At 41.8% G+C, this 14671-nt stretch overlaps 1 protein-coding gene across 11 annotated transcripts in view; it reads left to right on the top strand.

Moving 5' to 3' along the window:
- The window catches only part of Tbcd (tubulin folding cofactor D), a 45822-nt gene that overhangs the window by 10901 nt on the left and 20250 nt on the right, over positions 1–14671 (top strand). For 8 of the 11 annotated variants that reach the window (XM_045765105.2, XM_045765104.2, XM_045765103.2 and 5 more), the window contains 6 exons: positions 7103–7331; positions 7861–8031; positions 9604–9785; positions 11995–12133; positions 12253–12463; positions 12988–13192. In XM_045765105.2, the coding sequence (XP_045621061.2) occupies positions 7103–7331; positions 7861–8031; positions 9604–9785; positions 11995–12133; positions 12253–12463; positions 12988–13192 (1137 nt within the window). Of the gene's footprint in view, positions 1–1699; positions 1805–7102; positions 7332–7860; positions 8032–9603; positions 9786–11994; positions 12134–12252; positions 12464–12987; positions 13193–14671 lie in introns of all 11 variants that reach the window. The other 3 variants (XM_069311127.1, XM_069311128.1, XM_069311130.1) reach the window with 1 other exon arrangement.

Genomic DNA, 14671 nt, shown 5'->3' with positions numbered 1-14671 from the left:
TGTCTAGTTTCAGTTGTATCCTTACACTGCCCCTGAATGTTCTGCAAGTCCGTAGCGTACTCTATTAAGCTGTAGTAATCCATCGTTACACTTGCAGCTGAAACGTGAGCTCCAAGTGTCCCGGGGATTGACATACACAACAGTTGTTTAGCCTTCTGACTAATTCTCAGGTCATCGTATCCTAATTCATGCCTCAAGTCACGCACTCTACGCAATATGCCAGTTCCAAAGTCTTTGAGAGTTTCGTTTGAGCCTCGTTTTAAACTAGCTAAATACTTATTAGCTGTTTCCTCTGTTATTTTCTCTTTATATCGTCTCTTAATTGCTGACACAAACTCTGGCCATGTTTGCAAATATTGAAACTCTTGGTCCTGCATTATTGAACCATTAGGGTCTATACACGCTCCTGGTGCTAAATTAATTTTCACCCAGTCATCCTGGGCAGCTGACAAACATGAACCTACTTGCCCTAGCCAGTCGTCTATTTTCCGGTTACGTTCCACTATATTTGTTGGTAATTCTTTGCAAATTAGTTTGGGTAACACTGGTCTAGGCAATGAGAATGATGAAAATGGGGGCTGACGCATACCATGAGACGCAGGGGGCATGGAGTGTAGATGTTGGCAATGGTTAGGGAAGGGCTGGTAATGGGGAGGGAAGGGTTGGTGTAAGGTAGGGTTATAGTGATGGTCAGGTGGGGGGGAGGGTTGGGTGGGGTGATGGTGTGAGGTAGGGGATTCTAGGGGTTGGTTCTGGGCAAGGCATGAGATGGTAGAAGAGGGTTTGGTCATCTGACCAAGGTTGGGGTTGCGAGGGGGGAGAGGTGGGGTGGTATTGGTGGGGACAGTCACCTGACCGGACCCCTGGGTGGACCCCTGGGTAGGCGTATGTAAGCGCCCTGCCGTAAGGTTCACATATAGGGGTTCAGAGAGGCGCTTCCTAATTTCTGAGGATGGGTAAGGTGGGAGGGGGGGTGGTTGGGGAGGAGTATGTGGGGAAGGTGCAGGCCGCCGCGCCCCTGGGGTGTTGGGTTGGGAGGTCGGTCTGGGAGGAAGTGGGGGAGGGGTGATGTCATTAGGCTGCTGAGTATCAGGGGTGGACAAAGGACGGCTACCCAGCATGTGACCTGATGTGACCCCATCACCTGCACCTTGTGGGTCGTCACCTGACTCTTGAACCGTGCTATCCACTTGGATAGCCTGTCTCGGCTGTATTGCTAGAAGGTTCTGTTGGCTAAGCCCTCCCTGACTCCTTAAAGCCCTATCTGAACTCATGATGCCAATAAACTACGTCTGAACGACTAGTTCACCGGACTAGCGCTGACCCAAAAATGTTGAAAAAAAAAATTAAAAAAAAAATCTTTGGAACAAACAATGATTCACTGAGAACAATACAAAAACTCACAACGTCGTTATAACTAGCCCCTTTACTTAACAAGGATGGTAATTTCAATGTCACTTCTAAAACAAAAAAAACGTAATTACTTTTCAATCTGCCTGCTCTTATGACAGATAATAATCGATATTACTTTCACCGCGTTGAGACAACTTCTCCTACGCGATACCAATACACAATTTCCCACGCACTATTCATTAACAATAATTCACTGATAGAAACTATTTGTACTTCCTATCGGGAAACTGTAATTACTGCTCGTATGAGCTTAACTAATAGTTACTCTTACTCCTTAAACCTACAGCCACATCACGTGACCCAGAGTGTTTCCCTAGCTTCTTCGCCGGTCAACATCTCAAAACTTTTGCCACTCCTGTGACCAGACTTCAAACGCCAGGCGTCCCTAGACGTGAGTCAACTGACACACTAGTCCACACTAGCATGCTGTACAATACCAGTACACCTCAGATTATCGCGTTCAATTGGAGTAAATCAGTCAATCGCGATAATTTGAACAGAAACACCGCTTAAAACTACTTAATAGCTACACCGAACGGTACAAGACGCGTGAGACTGAACACTGTAAAACAATGTCCACCACCGCTAAGCCACCATTGTAATGACCCTGAGAAATAAAATAATGACTTGTATCTATCTCGACCGCGCACTCCGCTACTACCACTGAGCTAACCGTGCAATCTCCGCTCTTTCTATGGGAATAACAGATGCTCTACCGATCATGTAAGATGTTAACACTCGGGCCGTCATACGAAGACGTAAACCAGTACACAGAGGAAGGAGAGAGAGAGAGAGGAAGAGGGAGGCAGAGCGAGAGGAGAGAGAGAGGAAGAGGGAGGCAGAGCGAGAGGAGAGAGAGAGGAGAGAGCGAGAACGAGAGCAAGGGAGGGAGAACGAGAGCGAGTGAGGGCGAGGGAGAGTGAGACACTAGTGAGGGAGAGTGAGACAGAAAGATAGAGGTAATCGTAGTCACAGCCTATCGTATGAGTTACCGAGTGACGCTGCCACCACCCTGAGTTACCGGACAGGGGACCGGAGTGAGATTCGTAGGTCTTGCAGATGGAATAACCTACCAGGACAGGTGTAGGGGACAATTGAACGGTACAAGGATCCTGGCCTGACACTCGAATAATCCTGAACACTTGGGAACTATGGTGTACACAAGAATAAGGCGGGACACACCCAATACTAACACCTCAACACGGAAGACGAACGGGGGGAGGAGTACTGAATAATTAAGAGCACTAGGTCACTAGGGCAAAGGGGACGGTAGGCCCAATATCACTAGGCAAGGAACCATTAATACACATTTAATAACACTTAATATCTGACTTTATTTGAAATAATTAAATAAGACACTCCCTAACTATATCCTCTACTAGAGGCCAAGGGTACTGAATGAGGTGCTTTAGTACAAGAGAGCCGTACTTACTCGTATGTTGTTCCACCGTTTCCGGGAGATGATATTCCTTCCCCGAGTCCACACCCACCTTCCTACTGGGCTGCGCCCACTCAACTCACTCCCCCCTGATCTGCTGCTCCTCAGCTGAACATGAGGGTTTTGCATTTGTTGTTTAGGGGTTAACCCTTAACATGCTCGGGGTCTAATATCCTGCCATCCGCACAGGCGCATGTCATTTTGAAAAAAAAAAATTTTTTTTTTTTTTTGCTAATCTGTTAAGTTCTGTTCACTGATCACGGGAAAAAAAAAAAAAATTCTATTGTACTTACTTTTGTTGCAATAGAGCTGAGAAGCTCGGTGATGACGTCACAATCTGCATGTTCGCTCGTGCAGTACACGCCCGGGAGGTGTTGCGCGCGGTCCTCAAACAGCCAGAGTTGCCACAAATATATTTTCGCGCTATTTATTTACAATGTCTAAGCGCATTTTATCTAATTTTTTTTCACTAATTGTGTTTCAAATACTGTTTGAACATATTTTGTATCAATAATTGTTGCATATTTGAGTATACACAGGCGCACACAAATGTTTTCAATTACGGCAATATAATATGTCATTACAGTCTATTATATTGCATGTTCTGCTTATATTTGTATATATTTACACACACGCACACGCTATCTGCTTATATGTTTACATATTTACACACTCGCACACGCTATACACACTTTGAAGCACACTTAGAAGATTTCTAGACTGTGGTAGTCATTGAAGCAGTTGACAGCACATAATGGGATACCACACGTTTCACACTATGTTTGCACAAGCTTCCGTTTCTTGTCTCTACGTGTCGTTGTTTTACACACCAAGCAATCACGTTGGGCTATTGCACGCTTCCCAGCAGGTGGCAAATACTTAAGTTTTTGTGCTAGGAAGCCTTCAGTGTGAGCGAGGCGTGGAGTACCAGCATGCTGCAACAGTGGGTTTATGATGGGCCGCTGAATACCTGGGACATCTTTTGCAAACTTTCCTAATAACTGTATTGCAGCATCAAATACAAAGTCACGGAAAGTGGGCTTACGTCCAGTTCTCACAAGGTACATGTTGAAACAGTTCAGCATGCTCATGTCCACAAGATGGAAGAACACTTTTTTCGTCCACCTACATGTCTTCCGCACACACTCTGCAGTGCCAATCATCATGTCTGATTTATCAATTAACCGCATGTTGATATTATAGTCTAAAACACAGTCTGGCTTATATAGTGGTGCGTTTGTTTTATGGCTCACTTTCCCACTGTTCACCATTGTTCCATCATGAATTGTTGTCAACAAGTTCACCTCTCTTTTGTCTTTCCACCGAACTGACAGAATGTTATCACTTTTCCTTCTCTGACACTCACCAACTGCAATGTCGTTGTCAAACACAGGCATTTCCCTTTGTTGTGGCTTTACTGTACCAACCAATCCGGTTCTATTTTCTAGCAAGAACCGAGCTAGCAAGGGACTTGTATAGTAATTATCTGTATATAAAATGTGTCCCTTGTTCATCCACGGAGCCATGATGGTCTTCACTACACTCCCCGAGAATCCATGTTCGTTGTTACCGGGAATGTCTACATCACTAGCCGAGTACAGAATCATGTGTAACACGTATCCTGTCTCACAATCACAAAGAACAAAAAATTTCAGGCCAAATCAGTTTCATTTTGAGGGAATGTACTGTTTGAATGGAACACGTCCCTTGAAAAGTATGAGAGATTCATCAACCACCAGCTTCTGTGCTGGTACGTAAAAATCTCTGAATTTTCCAATAACATCGTTCATGTAGTGCCTCACTCGCCACAGTCTATCATCAGGTGTTCGGTCCTGAACACTTCCAAAATGTAGACACCTGAGGAGTATCTGAAACCTGTCTCGTGACATATATTTCCCGAATAAAGGTGTTGGTATTGTCTTGTCCTTGCTCCAATAGTCATTTATTGCATGTTTGTGACAGTGCTTCATCAACAAACAGAGTGCCAAAAACACATACATTTCCGCCACTGTGGTATTTTTCCAACGCTGCAGTCGTGAAAATTCTGTGATTTCCCTCTCAATCAGGTAAGCAGCATGCAGGTTCGTTTGGTGTACAATGTATTCCATGAGTGGTTCATCATAGAATGCTGTAAAATATTCCATCTCAGCCATGTCCTCACCTTGATTAGGGAAAAGGTTTGTAATCCCTACATCTTTATCGTCAAAGTGAGGAATATTAGGAATAAAATCGTCACCATCACTCCACTCAAGTACACAAGGCGTCCTGCGAGATGCAGAGGAAAGACGGCGAGGAAGCGATGCATACCGGCGACCAGGAGCTGAATACCGTCTGCGAGAAGCACAGCGGCTACGTGCACGTGAGGTGGGTGCACGTGAGGTGGATGCACGTGAACACGAGGGTCTTGGTCCCTCATGTGGTGCCATGCGGTGGCGCTTGGCCGGGCGAGATGCTGCTGACGCGACAATTTCTCGCCCAGTTACACCACTGGTACCAGCCACAGGCTCAATGAAACTGTGATCTGAGTCACTAAACCCAGAAAAGGAGTCACCTCCCTCTGACTCGTCACCCTCAAACAGAAAATATCCACAGGAACTGTGAGGTCGTGGTAGAATTGGGGTAGAAACTGGGCGAGGAGGCATCGGTGAGCGTATAGGCCTCGCCATGGCATGGCGGTCATTCTCACTTTCACTGCTGCTGCTACTATCACCCGACAACTGTGTATAATCCTCATCATTGTCTGAATCGTCAAACACACTTTCTTCACCTTCAGAGAATAATTCGTGGGCTATTTGCTCTGGGGTGAGGGACTGAGTGGTGCGTGCCCGTGAGGCGTTGGACCGTGCGCTCGCCATGGTGACTCTCGCTAAACTGAGGCCTCCCATGCCTTCAGATCGTGAGCGGGAATTTTTTTCAAAATGGCCGCTGTTTACTAGAGCCCCTGGGCAGCGTATGGGACCCCCAGCTACACCGCGGGCTATTCAAATCGTGCGCGGTACCCATACACTTCATATGAAGTGAAGCGCAGTTGACTGGTAAAACGATTTACACTTCATATGAAGTGATGCGCACTTTAAGGGTTAATCCCTGAAGATTACCATGACGGCATCAATTCTGACCTCTTTGTGATTCGATGACCGTTGACCTGACTCTATGGCTAACTTGTACAGAGGTGTAACTTTTACATTGTCTGCCGCCGCCTGTCTGGCGCCTGTGGGTTGTTCATCCTCCACGTGGCCTGTTCATGCTGTTATGATGTTCATGTACTATGTACTGCTCTCTTGTTACAACCCACCAGAAAGAGGGGGTTTTCATTACATGCAACACTGAATTTTTCTCAAATTCAACATGTGTATCATCTCTCCTCAGAAATGAGTTGTTGTTGTTTTAGATTCAGCGACTTGGAACAAAAGTTCCAAGTAGCACGGGCTATGAGGAGCCTGTAGTGGACTTATGTCAAGAATGAGTATTTGTATTTCTGAACTGTTTGCAATTTGTATGTGCTTAAAACAGTGATATCAATAAAATGAACTTCGTTTGTATATATGTAGACTACAAGTCCCTTACTTGCTATCAAATTTTGTAATTCCTACAACCCTTTGATTATAAAAATTCAATATGGTTGTTTCTCATATTTGCTAAGCATTAACAGGTAAAAGATTTCCTGTATGCCTAATAAAGTATTGGTATTGACTCAAGTGAACTGGCTGATGAAACGGCAAAATGTGCCATTCAGATATGCCCCCCCCCCTCCTCTGCTCTCGAAATCTATTCATTTTATTGATTATTACTGATTCATACACTCAGACTTATTTATACTGTACAGTACAATGAATAAATTGGGACAAGTTTGACCAATAGTAAACTGGCCAAAAATGTAGTTTTCCATAGGTTTCTTTATAAATAGGGAAACTTCCTGCTAGCATATTGGTCATATTAAGTTATGGTCTGTGCTGTCATGACTGCTTCTCTCACTTAATATTTGGCATCTCTTAGTCGAATGTTCATTTTTCAGGAAGATAGAAGCTACTGTATTCTTTCATTTATTATACGTTAATTTTTCCTGATCTTGTATCAGCATTTTGAATAGTATTTAATTCCTTATATTGACTTGTGCATCAAAGTGTTATTTAATCACACTGAGTTACCACTTCACTTTGATAATCACTTACTGAAAAGCAAAATAGAATAACCTTTAGTTTTTTAATGATGAAAGCTACCGTAAATTAAATGTTTAATTTCCTCTTTCAGAATTATCTCAAAGCTAGCGATGGCAGTTGACAGAGAGATGGAGCTTGAAGGGAATAACGACGAGATCGGTAGACCAGAAGATGACATGGGCATATCGTATACCCTTGATATGTTTCGGGAGCATGATGAGGTGCGTCAGATGCTGAGCTCCATAGAAAATGCAGTTGAAAATCAATTCACAGCTGAAAAGGCGTTTGAAACTTTAAAGACTATCCTTGATTATTACCAGGTATAGTATTTAATTAGTTTGTATTGCTGAAATAAGTTTGCAGTTTTTAAATTCAATTTTTTTTTTATCCAAGTGTATTTTTATATAGCTTCTAATGATTGGAATTATTACTGTATTAATATTCTATGGATATAACCCAATATATGATTCGAGTAATGTCCATTTATAAATAAAACTGTTTCAAGTGCTTCATTGTTAATGTCCCCAAACAAAAGCTTAAAATAAATAATAGATTGAGTGTGTTGTAAAATTAATATAGAGATGATATTTTGTCTCTGACTTGTTGATTGTAGTGTTCTTCATTGTGTGGGAGTGATTCTGCAATAGACTTTTAGGGTTAAACATATATTAAAGCCTCACAGCCTGTTTCCTAGTTTCATTTAAAAAGCAGTTGGTTAGATAATTGCTCCAGTAAATACTTTTTGCCGTTGATTGTAAGTACAGTATATCTTGTAATATGAGTTCTCCTGCCTCGTGTATCGGAGGCATCCATGTCCTGTATGATTATAGCTGTGTTGTCTTTTTCTAGGAACAGCCTCATCTCCTTGACCCACATCTCGAAGGAATTCTTACCCAGTTGGTGGAAGTTACACGTAACCCAAATAACATTCCTGAAGTTGCTAGCCAGGCTTTTAAGTACCTTTGGCTTTTCATCAAAGTTCGTGGGTACAAAACTATAGTCAGGAAACTTCCTCATGAGGTAATATTTTACTATTGTTATGGCCTTGCCATTTGTTAATGAGGGTATACAATATTACTGCACTTGTACTGTTCCTGTCTGTCTGAATAACTATCCATGTGTCCCTCATATATGTTATCATATGTAGGGTAAAGTCATAAGTCAGTGGCAGTTGTTGCCTCGAGCAAAACAAAACTTTATCACTCAAAGCATAGCATAAAACAAATTTAAAACTTTTTAAATTATGTACTAATTTGGAAATAATTTTTGTTGGGTACAGAAAGGTTGTTGGTTTTTTTGTTGGGTACAGAAAGTCTATGTATTGAGGTTTCCTTAGGGTTGAGCCCTTGAGCCCAACCCTCCCCAGGATGCTATGCCACAACAAGCTGGTTAACTCCCGAGTGCCTAGTTACTGCTTGGTGAACAGTGGTATTGGGTGAAAGGAAGTGTGCCCCAACATTTCTGTTTGTCCTGCCCGGGAATCGAACCCAGGATCCCCGATTTGTTAAACAATTGATGGAGACTTCTCGTATTTATTATTAATCAACCTAGGTGATTTATGTGAAATATAATGTTCCTAAGCTCTGAGTAGGACATCTTTGAACAATCAGAAGTAACCACTGTAGGTTTTACTTGATTCTGAATTGCCAGCTTTGCACATCTGTAAACCCAAGCAAGCTTGGTACCAATATGCTGCAGTTTGGGTCGAACCTCAGTCAACTGTCTGTGTCTACAGGGCCTGAGCCTACCTGCTTGCTGAAAATATAAGTCACCAATATTAGTGTTGACTAAAATTTCCATGACATCATAAACTCTTATTACTAAAGGGTGGACCATCAAATGTAGTAGGTAGTAGGCCATGCTAAGAGGTGACCTACTACCTCCTACTACTACTACTACTACTAAACCCTTCAACCTGGCTGGTAGAAGGGTTGATTATGCAATTGCACTCGTGTGCTCTTGCTTTCCTAGTGATGTTGAAATAAAATAGTGTTCCATAATAAAGTTAAATGGCATGGTTTTATTTTTGACTACTATTTCCATATACATTGGTCTATGCTATATGGTATCTATGTAGGCTGTTATTGTTTTCCATTGTCGGGAACAGGAATCTTGTAATTAGGCTTATTGAGGTCCCTCTAGGCCAGTTACAGTACTGACCTTTCCCAGGATTCAGTCCACAACAGTTGCCTAACTCCTGGGTACCTATATACTGATAGGGGAGCATCAGGTGAAAGGACACATGCTCAATCATCCCTGTCCCACCACGGGAGTTAAATCCGGGACTCTTGATTGCGAGCCTTCAATGTATATCACTGCGCTACAAACATGTACAGTATATAATAAACTGTATATACAGTTTATTAGCTCCTTGTTTGTATGATTATAAGCTTTTATCCCCCTTGATTCATCAATTCCTATTTCCTAATGTTGTATACCTTCAGTGTGTATCATCATAACGTTCTCAGTTTTTTCACCTTTATAAACTGTTCAATCTTTGTGATATTTCATCCTTTTTGTCTTTTAATAATGCAATTCTTCATTCAGGGCATCCATTAATGTTCATAAAATATCATCATCTTTGGATTACAGGTAAAAGACCTGCTTCCTGTACTACACATGCTGGAGACCCCGGAAGGTAGCTCAGACTTCTATGAAAGCTATGTTCTCCTCCTGTGGTTGTCTATCATTGTCTATATGCCATTCAATATGATGGGCTTTGATACTACAGCAGCTGTAGACAGTCAGCAGGCCGGGGCTATTGTTGTTGACAGGTGAGCGTCTTGGTAATACAACTGTACTATGGCTGCAGTCTTTCACCGGAGCTATGCTGGAGGAGACATTTTAATAGGATATTATTTGCGATTTCAATGTTATTTCTTCAAATGCGTATTCAGTCTTGTTTAATTAAATATTAATAAAGGCGGTAAATAAATAATCATCATAAATTTTAATACAGTATGTACATTTAAACAGTGATATTTTCTACATTCACAAGTACTGTAACCTATAAAGGCCTTCTTATACAGTATTAGAATTAATGCAGAAAAACTTAATTTCAAACCTTGGTATGTATATTAGTTCATTTTTTTTATTTAATTTACAATCTCTCTAGCCTTGTACTGTACTGTGTTTCCTCTTCATTCTGAGAGATCCCACTTGTATGCTCCTATAGGTATGATTCCACCATCTACGGGGATCAGTACTTGCAGTCAGGCAGGGCAGCATTGTAGGGCCCATTGTCACAGAACTTTCTAATCCCCTCTGCATGGTTATACTTGTACGAAGGAGCACTGGAAGAGATCTTCCAGCTAGAACAACGCGTAGAAAACTCAGACACGCTCAAAGCTTTACATGCACACTACTTGGCACTTTAAATCACCAAGGAGTGTCCAAATTTTTGGACTTGGTTCACCTGCCTACTCTTCTTGCCAACAGGTGGCAGTACGTGTATCATAACATGATCCACATTGCCAAAGTTTATTACACTCTTTGCTGACAGTCTTCATGTCAGAAGAGCAGACAGAGATCTAGAATATTGGTGTATGTACTGATGTGTTTAAGTGCTGTCAAGTATTGTATAGCACAGCACTTGTGCAATGCGCAGCTTACTGTGGCATGGAGGAGTGCTGAACTTAGTGCAGTACTATGATCTGATGGTCACCTTTTTTTTGTCTTTTACAGTTTCCCAAACAGGTTTATAATTGGTTTCATCTCTGATTGTGTGACTTTATTAGAGATTTGGGTGAGGACTTTGTTGGACCTCTTCTTAGCTGATGGTGTGTACACTTCACCTGCCAAGTTGTGAACACTGATGCCTAAATATTATTTCTGGATGCTATGATGCCTGCATTTAAGTAGGTTCCACAAGTTTCTCTCTTCTATGAGGAGGAGTCGGCCAATTTCTAAAATTCAGTTTGGTAGTTAACAGTTCTCGACTGGAAAAGCTTAGCCTGTGGAATTTCTGAAAGGTAAGCAACAAAATTTGCATCCTCCTCCTCCTCCTCCTGTGGTCAAGGTACTTAAGAGGCTGCCAATGTCTCACATAAGAACTGGTTGGCAGGAGGGTGTAAGCTTTGGAGTTTTGCTGTCATCTTCCAGTAGGAAGGGTGGGGGGAAGGGGGTTACAGACAGTCTGTGGATTGAGTGGTACACTGTATTGGATTATGTAGATTCAGATGAATTACATTTTTCACAACAGGGTCAACAATGACCTTGTGTGGACACTTAACATTTTGGCTTCGTGATGACGCTCTCGGAGTCATTAAAACAATACACTTAGTTTGGGAGATGACGTTAATGCTGTCATCAATTCATTCTTGTTTATTCTTATTAGTAAGTATAAACATTGTGACTGAAAGATTTAACATTGGGTTGTGTGCTCACCGGCAACGCCCAGCCTACCTTGTGGTGCGCTACAGGTGGCCCGCTAGGCCAGGCAAAGTGTTTAAAAGTTCCCATGTCACCGACACCTAGAATGTTATCCTGTCTGGCTGCATGATTTGATTTCTTATAGACAACAGAAGTGTAGCTTAGTATCAAGCAAGTTTGCTCAGAAAGACTGTTCATTTGTACTTAAGTACAGTGGAACCTCGATTGACGAATGGCTCCAGTTATGAGCATTTTGAGTAGCGAGCAAGCCACTCGCAGAAAATATGTCTCGACTGATAAACTTTCCCTCGATTAATAAGCATTCCCGCTGGTTCTCGGACACCTCTGACGATAGTTTTGTTGTTGTTTGACAAGACAAGTTTTCCACATGACGAGCTCGATCCTGGAACACATTAAACTCGTTAATCGAGGCGCCACTGTATTGTTTTCTCTGAGTTGGTCCCCCCCCCCCACAGCCCTTTAAAGTAGGAAGTGAGGTAATGATAATAACAAATTTCATTATGAAGCTAGAATACTTTTGTTAATTTGTATATGTTTCCCCATGATTTCAATTCAGATGCTTTCTATACTCAGGTTTTTTTTTGTTACCAGGATATTAACCGTCATCAAAACCCACTTGAGATCGGGCCAAAAGTCACGAGAGATGGCAGCCTACCTGGCGTCACGGTTTATTACAAGGCCTGACCTGAAAGACAAATATCTGCCAGAATTTGTGAATTATTGTTTTGAGGTGAGATATTGGATCACTGAAAATTAGTTCTCGTCTGAGTTATAATATAATTAGAGTTTACATCTTGAAATTTTATACTGTAGATTCTTCTGATATAATATAAAATTGATGTTCCACAGGTGCTAGAAAATGACTTGCAAGAAGATGTACACAGTGTGTTCCATAAGCTAGGGGTGCTGCGGGCCATGGGCCTGATATTCAAGCATGGGAAGAGGGAGGAATTGTTTCCTTACTCACAGGATGTGCTCTCCCGTCTCCTTGCGTGTCAAGTGACCACCAGTTGTGATGCTCCGGTCAGGAAATTGGCCATGAAACTCATTCAGCGCATTGGTTAGTCTTAGTTTGGGTGTCTTCTCCCAACACAAGTTGATCGTAAATAGATTAATTAGGTATCTGTGTCAGGGATGTCTTATGGTTATATTATGTTTATTGACAATGAATGGTGTTCTTGGCAGACCATATATGGCTGCAGGAGCAAACAAGAGAATTTTTCAGAAAATTGTTTAATACACTTAATGGCATGTTTATTCTCTCTCTCTTTCTCTTATATCCAATCTTCCTAAACATACAACTACTATGGGTTCGCGATGAGTCACAATAACGGGGCTAAAGTATGTTGACCAGACCACACACTAGAAGATGAAGGGACGAAGACCACAATCGACTTGAGAATGGTCCAGGACGGACCGAAACGTCGTCGACCCTTCACCTTCTCGTGTGTGGTCTGGTCAACATACTATGGGCTCCTTCCATTGTGCCCAGACATCCATTTGTGGGATTCTACTGTATTGTATTTAAAGTTATGTACTGTAGTTACAGGAAATAAAATAAATTCAACCCTATTTTATTTGCAGGGCTGACATTTCTGAAACCAAGAGTAGCATCATGGCGATACCAGCGTGGAAGTCGGAGCCTTGCCATGAATGTGCAAGGTGCTGCCTCCGAGAGTCTGGCAGTAAGTGAGACGCTGCCGGAGGATGACGAAGAGGTGGCTGGAGAGATTGAAGAAGTTATAGACAACTTATTGCAAGGACTAAAGGATAAAGATACTATAGTCAGGTAATTTATTAGTTTTGCATAATTATTTTATATTCCAAATACCATTTAGTATTTGTAAGATGAAATTTTTTTTGGTCACATTTGATTTCAATTTTCATGGCCCAGTTTTATTTGCACTCTTTATTAATTATTTAATTTTAGGGCCCCATGGGGTGCAGCAGTGGTTTGTATATTGCCTTGCATGCAAGAGGAGCTGGGCTTGAATCATGGCAGGATTGGACGATTGGACACTATTCTTCCACTTATTTTGCTCTTGTTTACCTAACAATAATTGGGGAATGGTATGTAAAACATTTAGCAGATCATATTCTGGTGAGAACATGGCAATGAATAACCTAACTGGTTCTATACTCGGCCCAAAATCTAAATTTTAACTTCAAATATTTTTTTAACTTTCAAGACCCAGAAAATTCTTGGAAAATATAAAATGAATAATCTCTTATCCATTTGCACATTGGATGATCTTAAAGCCAGTTCCTATATGCTTCACAAAGGGCTCATCACCCATCATGCTCCCAAGACTTTTATCCAAATTGTGACAGATTTTCCCAAGGCATTGCTAGATGACATGAATCTATGGAGGGAAGATATTGGCGAGTCTTAAGTTATGCCCCTACCAAGAGCTCGGTAAGTGGAGATGGGTTAGCTTAGGGAGAAAATAGAATGGCTATTTTTCAGCAAATGACTGTAAGCAGTTTAGCTCATCGTTTTCATTTGTATTGGATAAAAATAGTGTAGTACTGAGAAAACTAAAGAGGCTAACATGATTAACAGGCAGGTAACTGTAAACTAAAAGTTGTTTATGTGAAAAGGCATAATGTTCTTGCTTTTTTATACAGATGTTAACTATTTGGGGGAAGCAGAAATATCACGAGGTGCAACAAATGTGGGTGTAAAATGCAGGAATGATTTGTTAATCTAGGATGGTACTGATGTAAACCACAACACATTTGCAAAGATGGTAGCATAAAATACTTGGAAGTTGTATGAAGTTAAGCTGATGTTAGTGCCTTCTTACATTTAAGAGCTGCTGCTGTTCAGAGTAGATTATGGCTGTGACGTGGTTCATATTAAATAAAACTCCAAGTATCACATGAGGCTGAGGAAGCTCCTACCTGCTTGATACCTACTTGATGGAGTTCTGGGAGTTCTTCTACTCCCGAAGCCTGGCCTGAGGCTAGGCTTGACTTGTGAGAGTTTGGTCCACCGGGCTGTTGCTTGGAGCAGCCCGCAGGCCCACATACCCACCACAGTCCGGTTGGTCCAGCACTCCTTGAAGAAAACAGCACAGTCAAGTCAAATCAAGCCAGTAAGGCCTGGCCTCGGGGCAGGCTTGAGGAGTAGAAGAACTCCCAGAACCCCATCAAGCAGTACAGTACAGTACTTTGGGTAGTTATATAATTATATCCTTCATATTTCCATAGGTGACAGCAGTAGCAGCTCGTCCTCTACTATAACAATTCACAGTAATCACTAAAT

This window comes from Procambarus clarkii, chromosome 69, assembly GCF_040958095.1.
Source record: "Procambarus clarkii isolate CNS0578487 chromosome 69, FALCON_Pclarkii_2.0, whole genome shotgun sequence".
In the NCBI taxonomy this organism is placed as follows: domain Eukaryota; kingdom Metazoa; phylum Arthropoda; class Malacostraca; order Decapoda; family Cambaridae; genus Procambarus; species Procambarus clarkii.
Note: the sequence above shows the minus strand (reverse complement) of the source record. Positions and strands in the feature narration are given on the sequence as shown.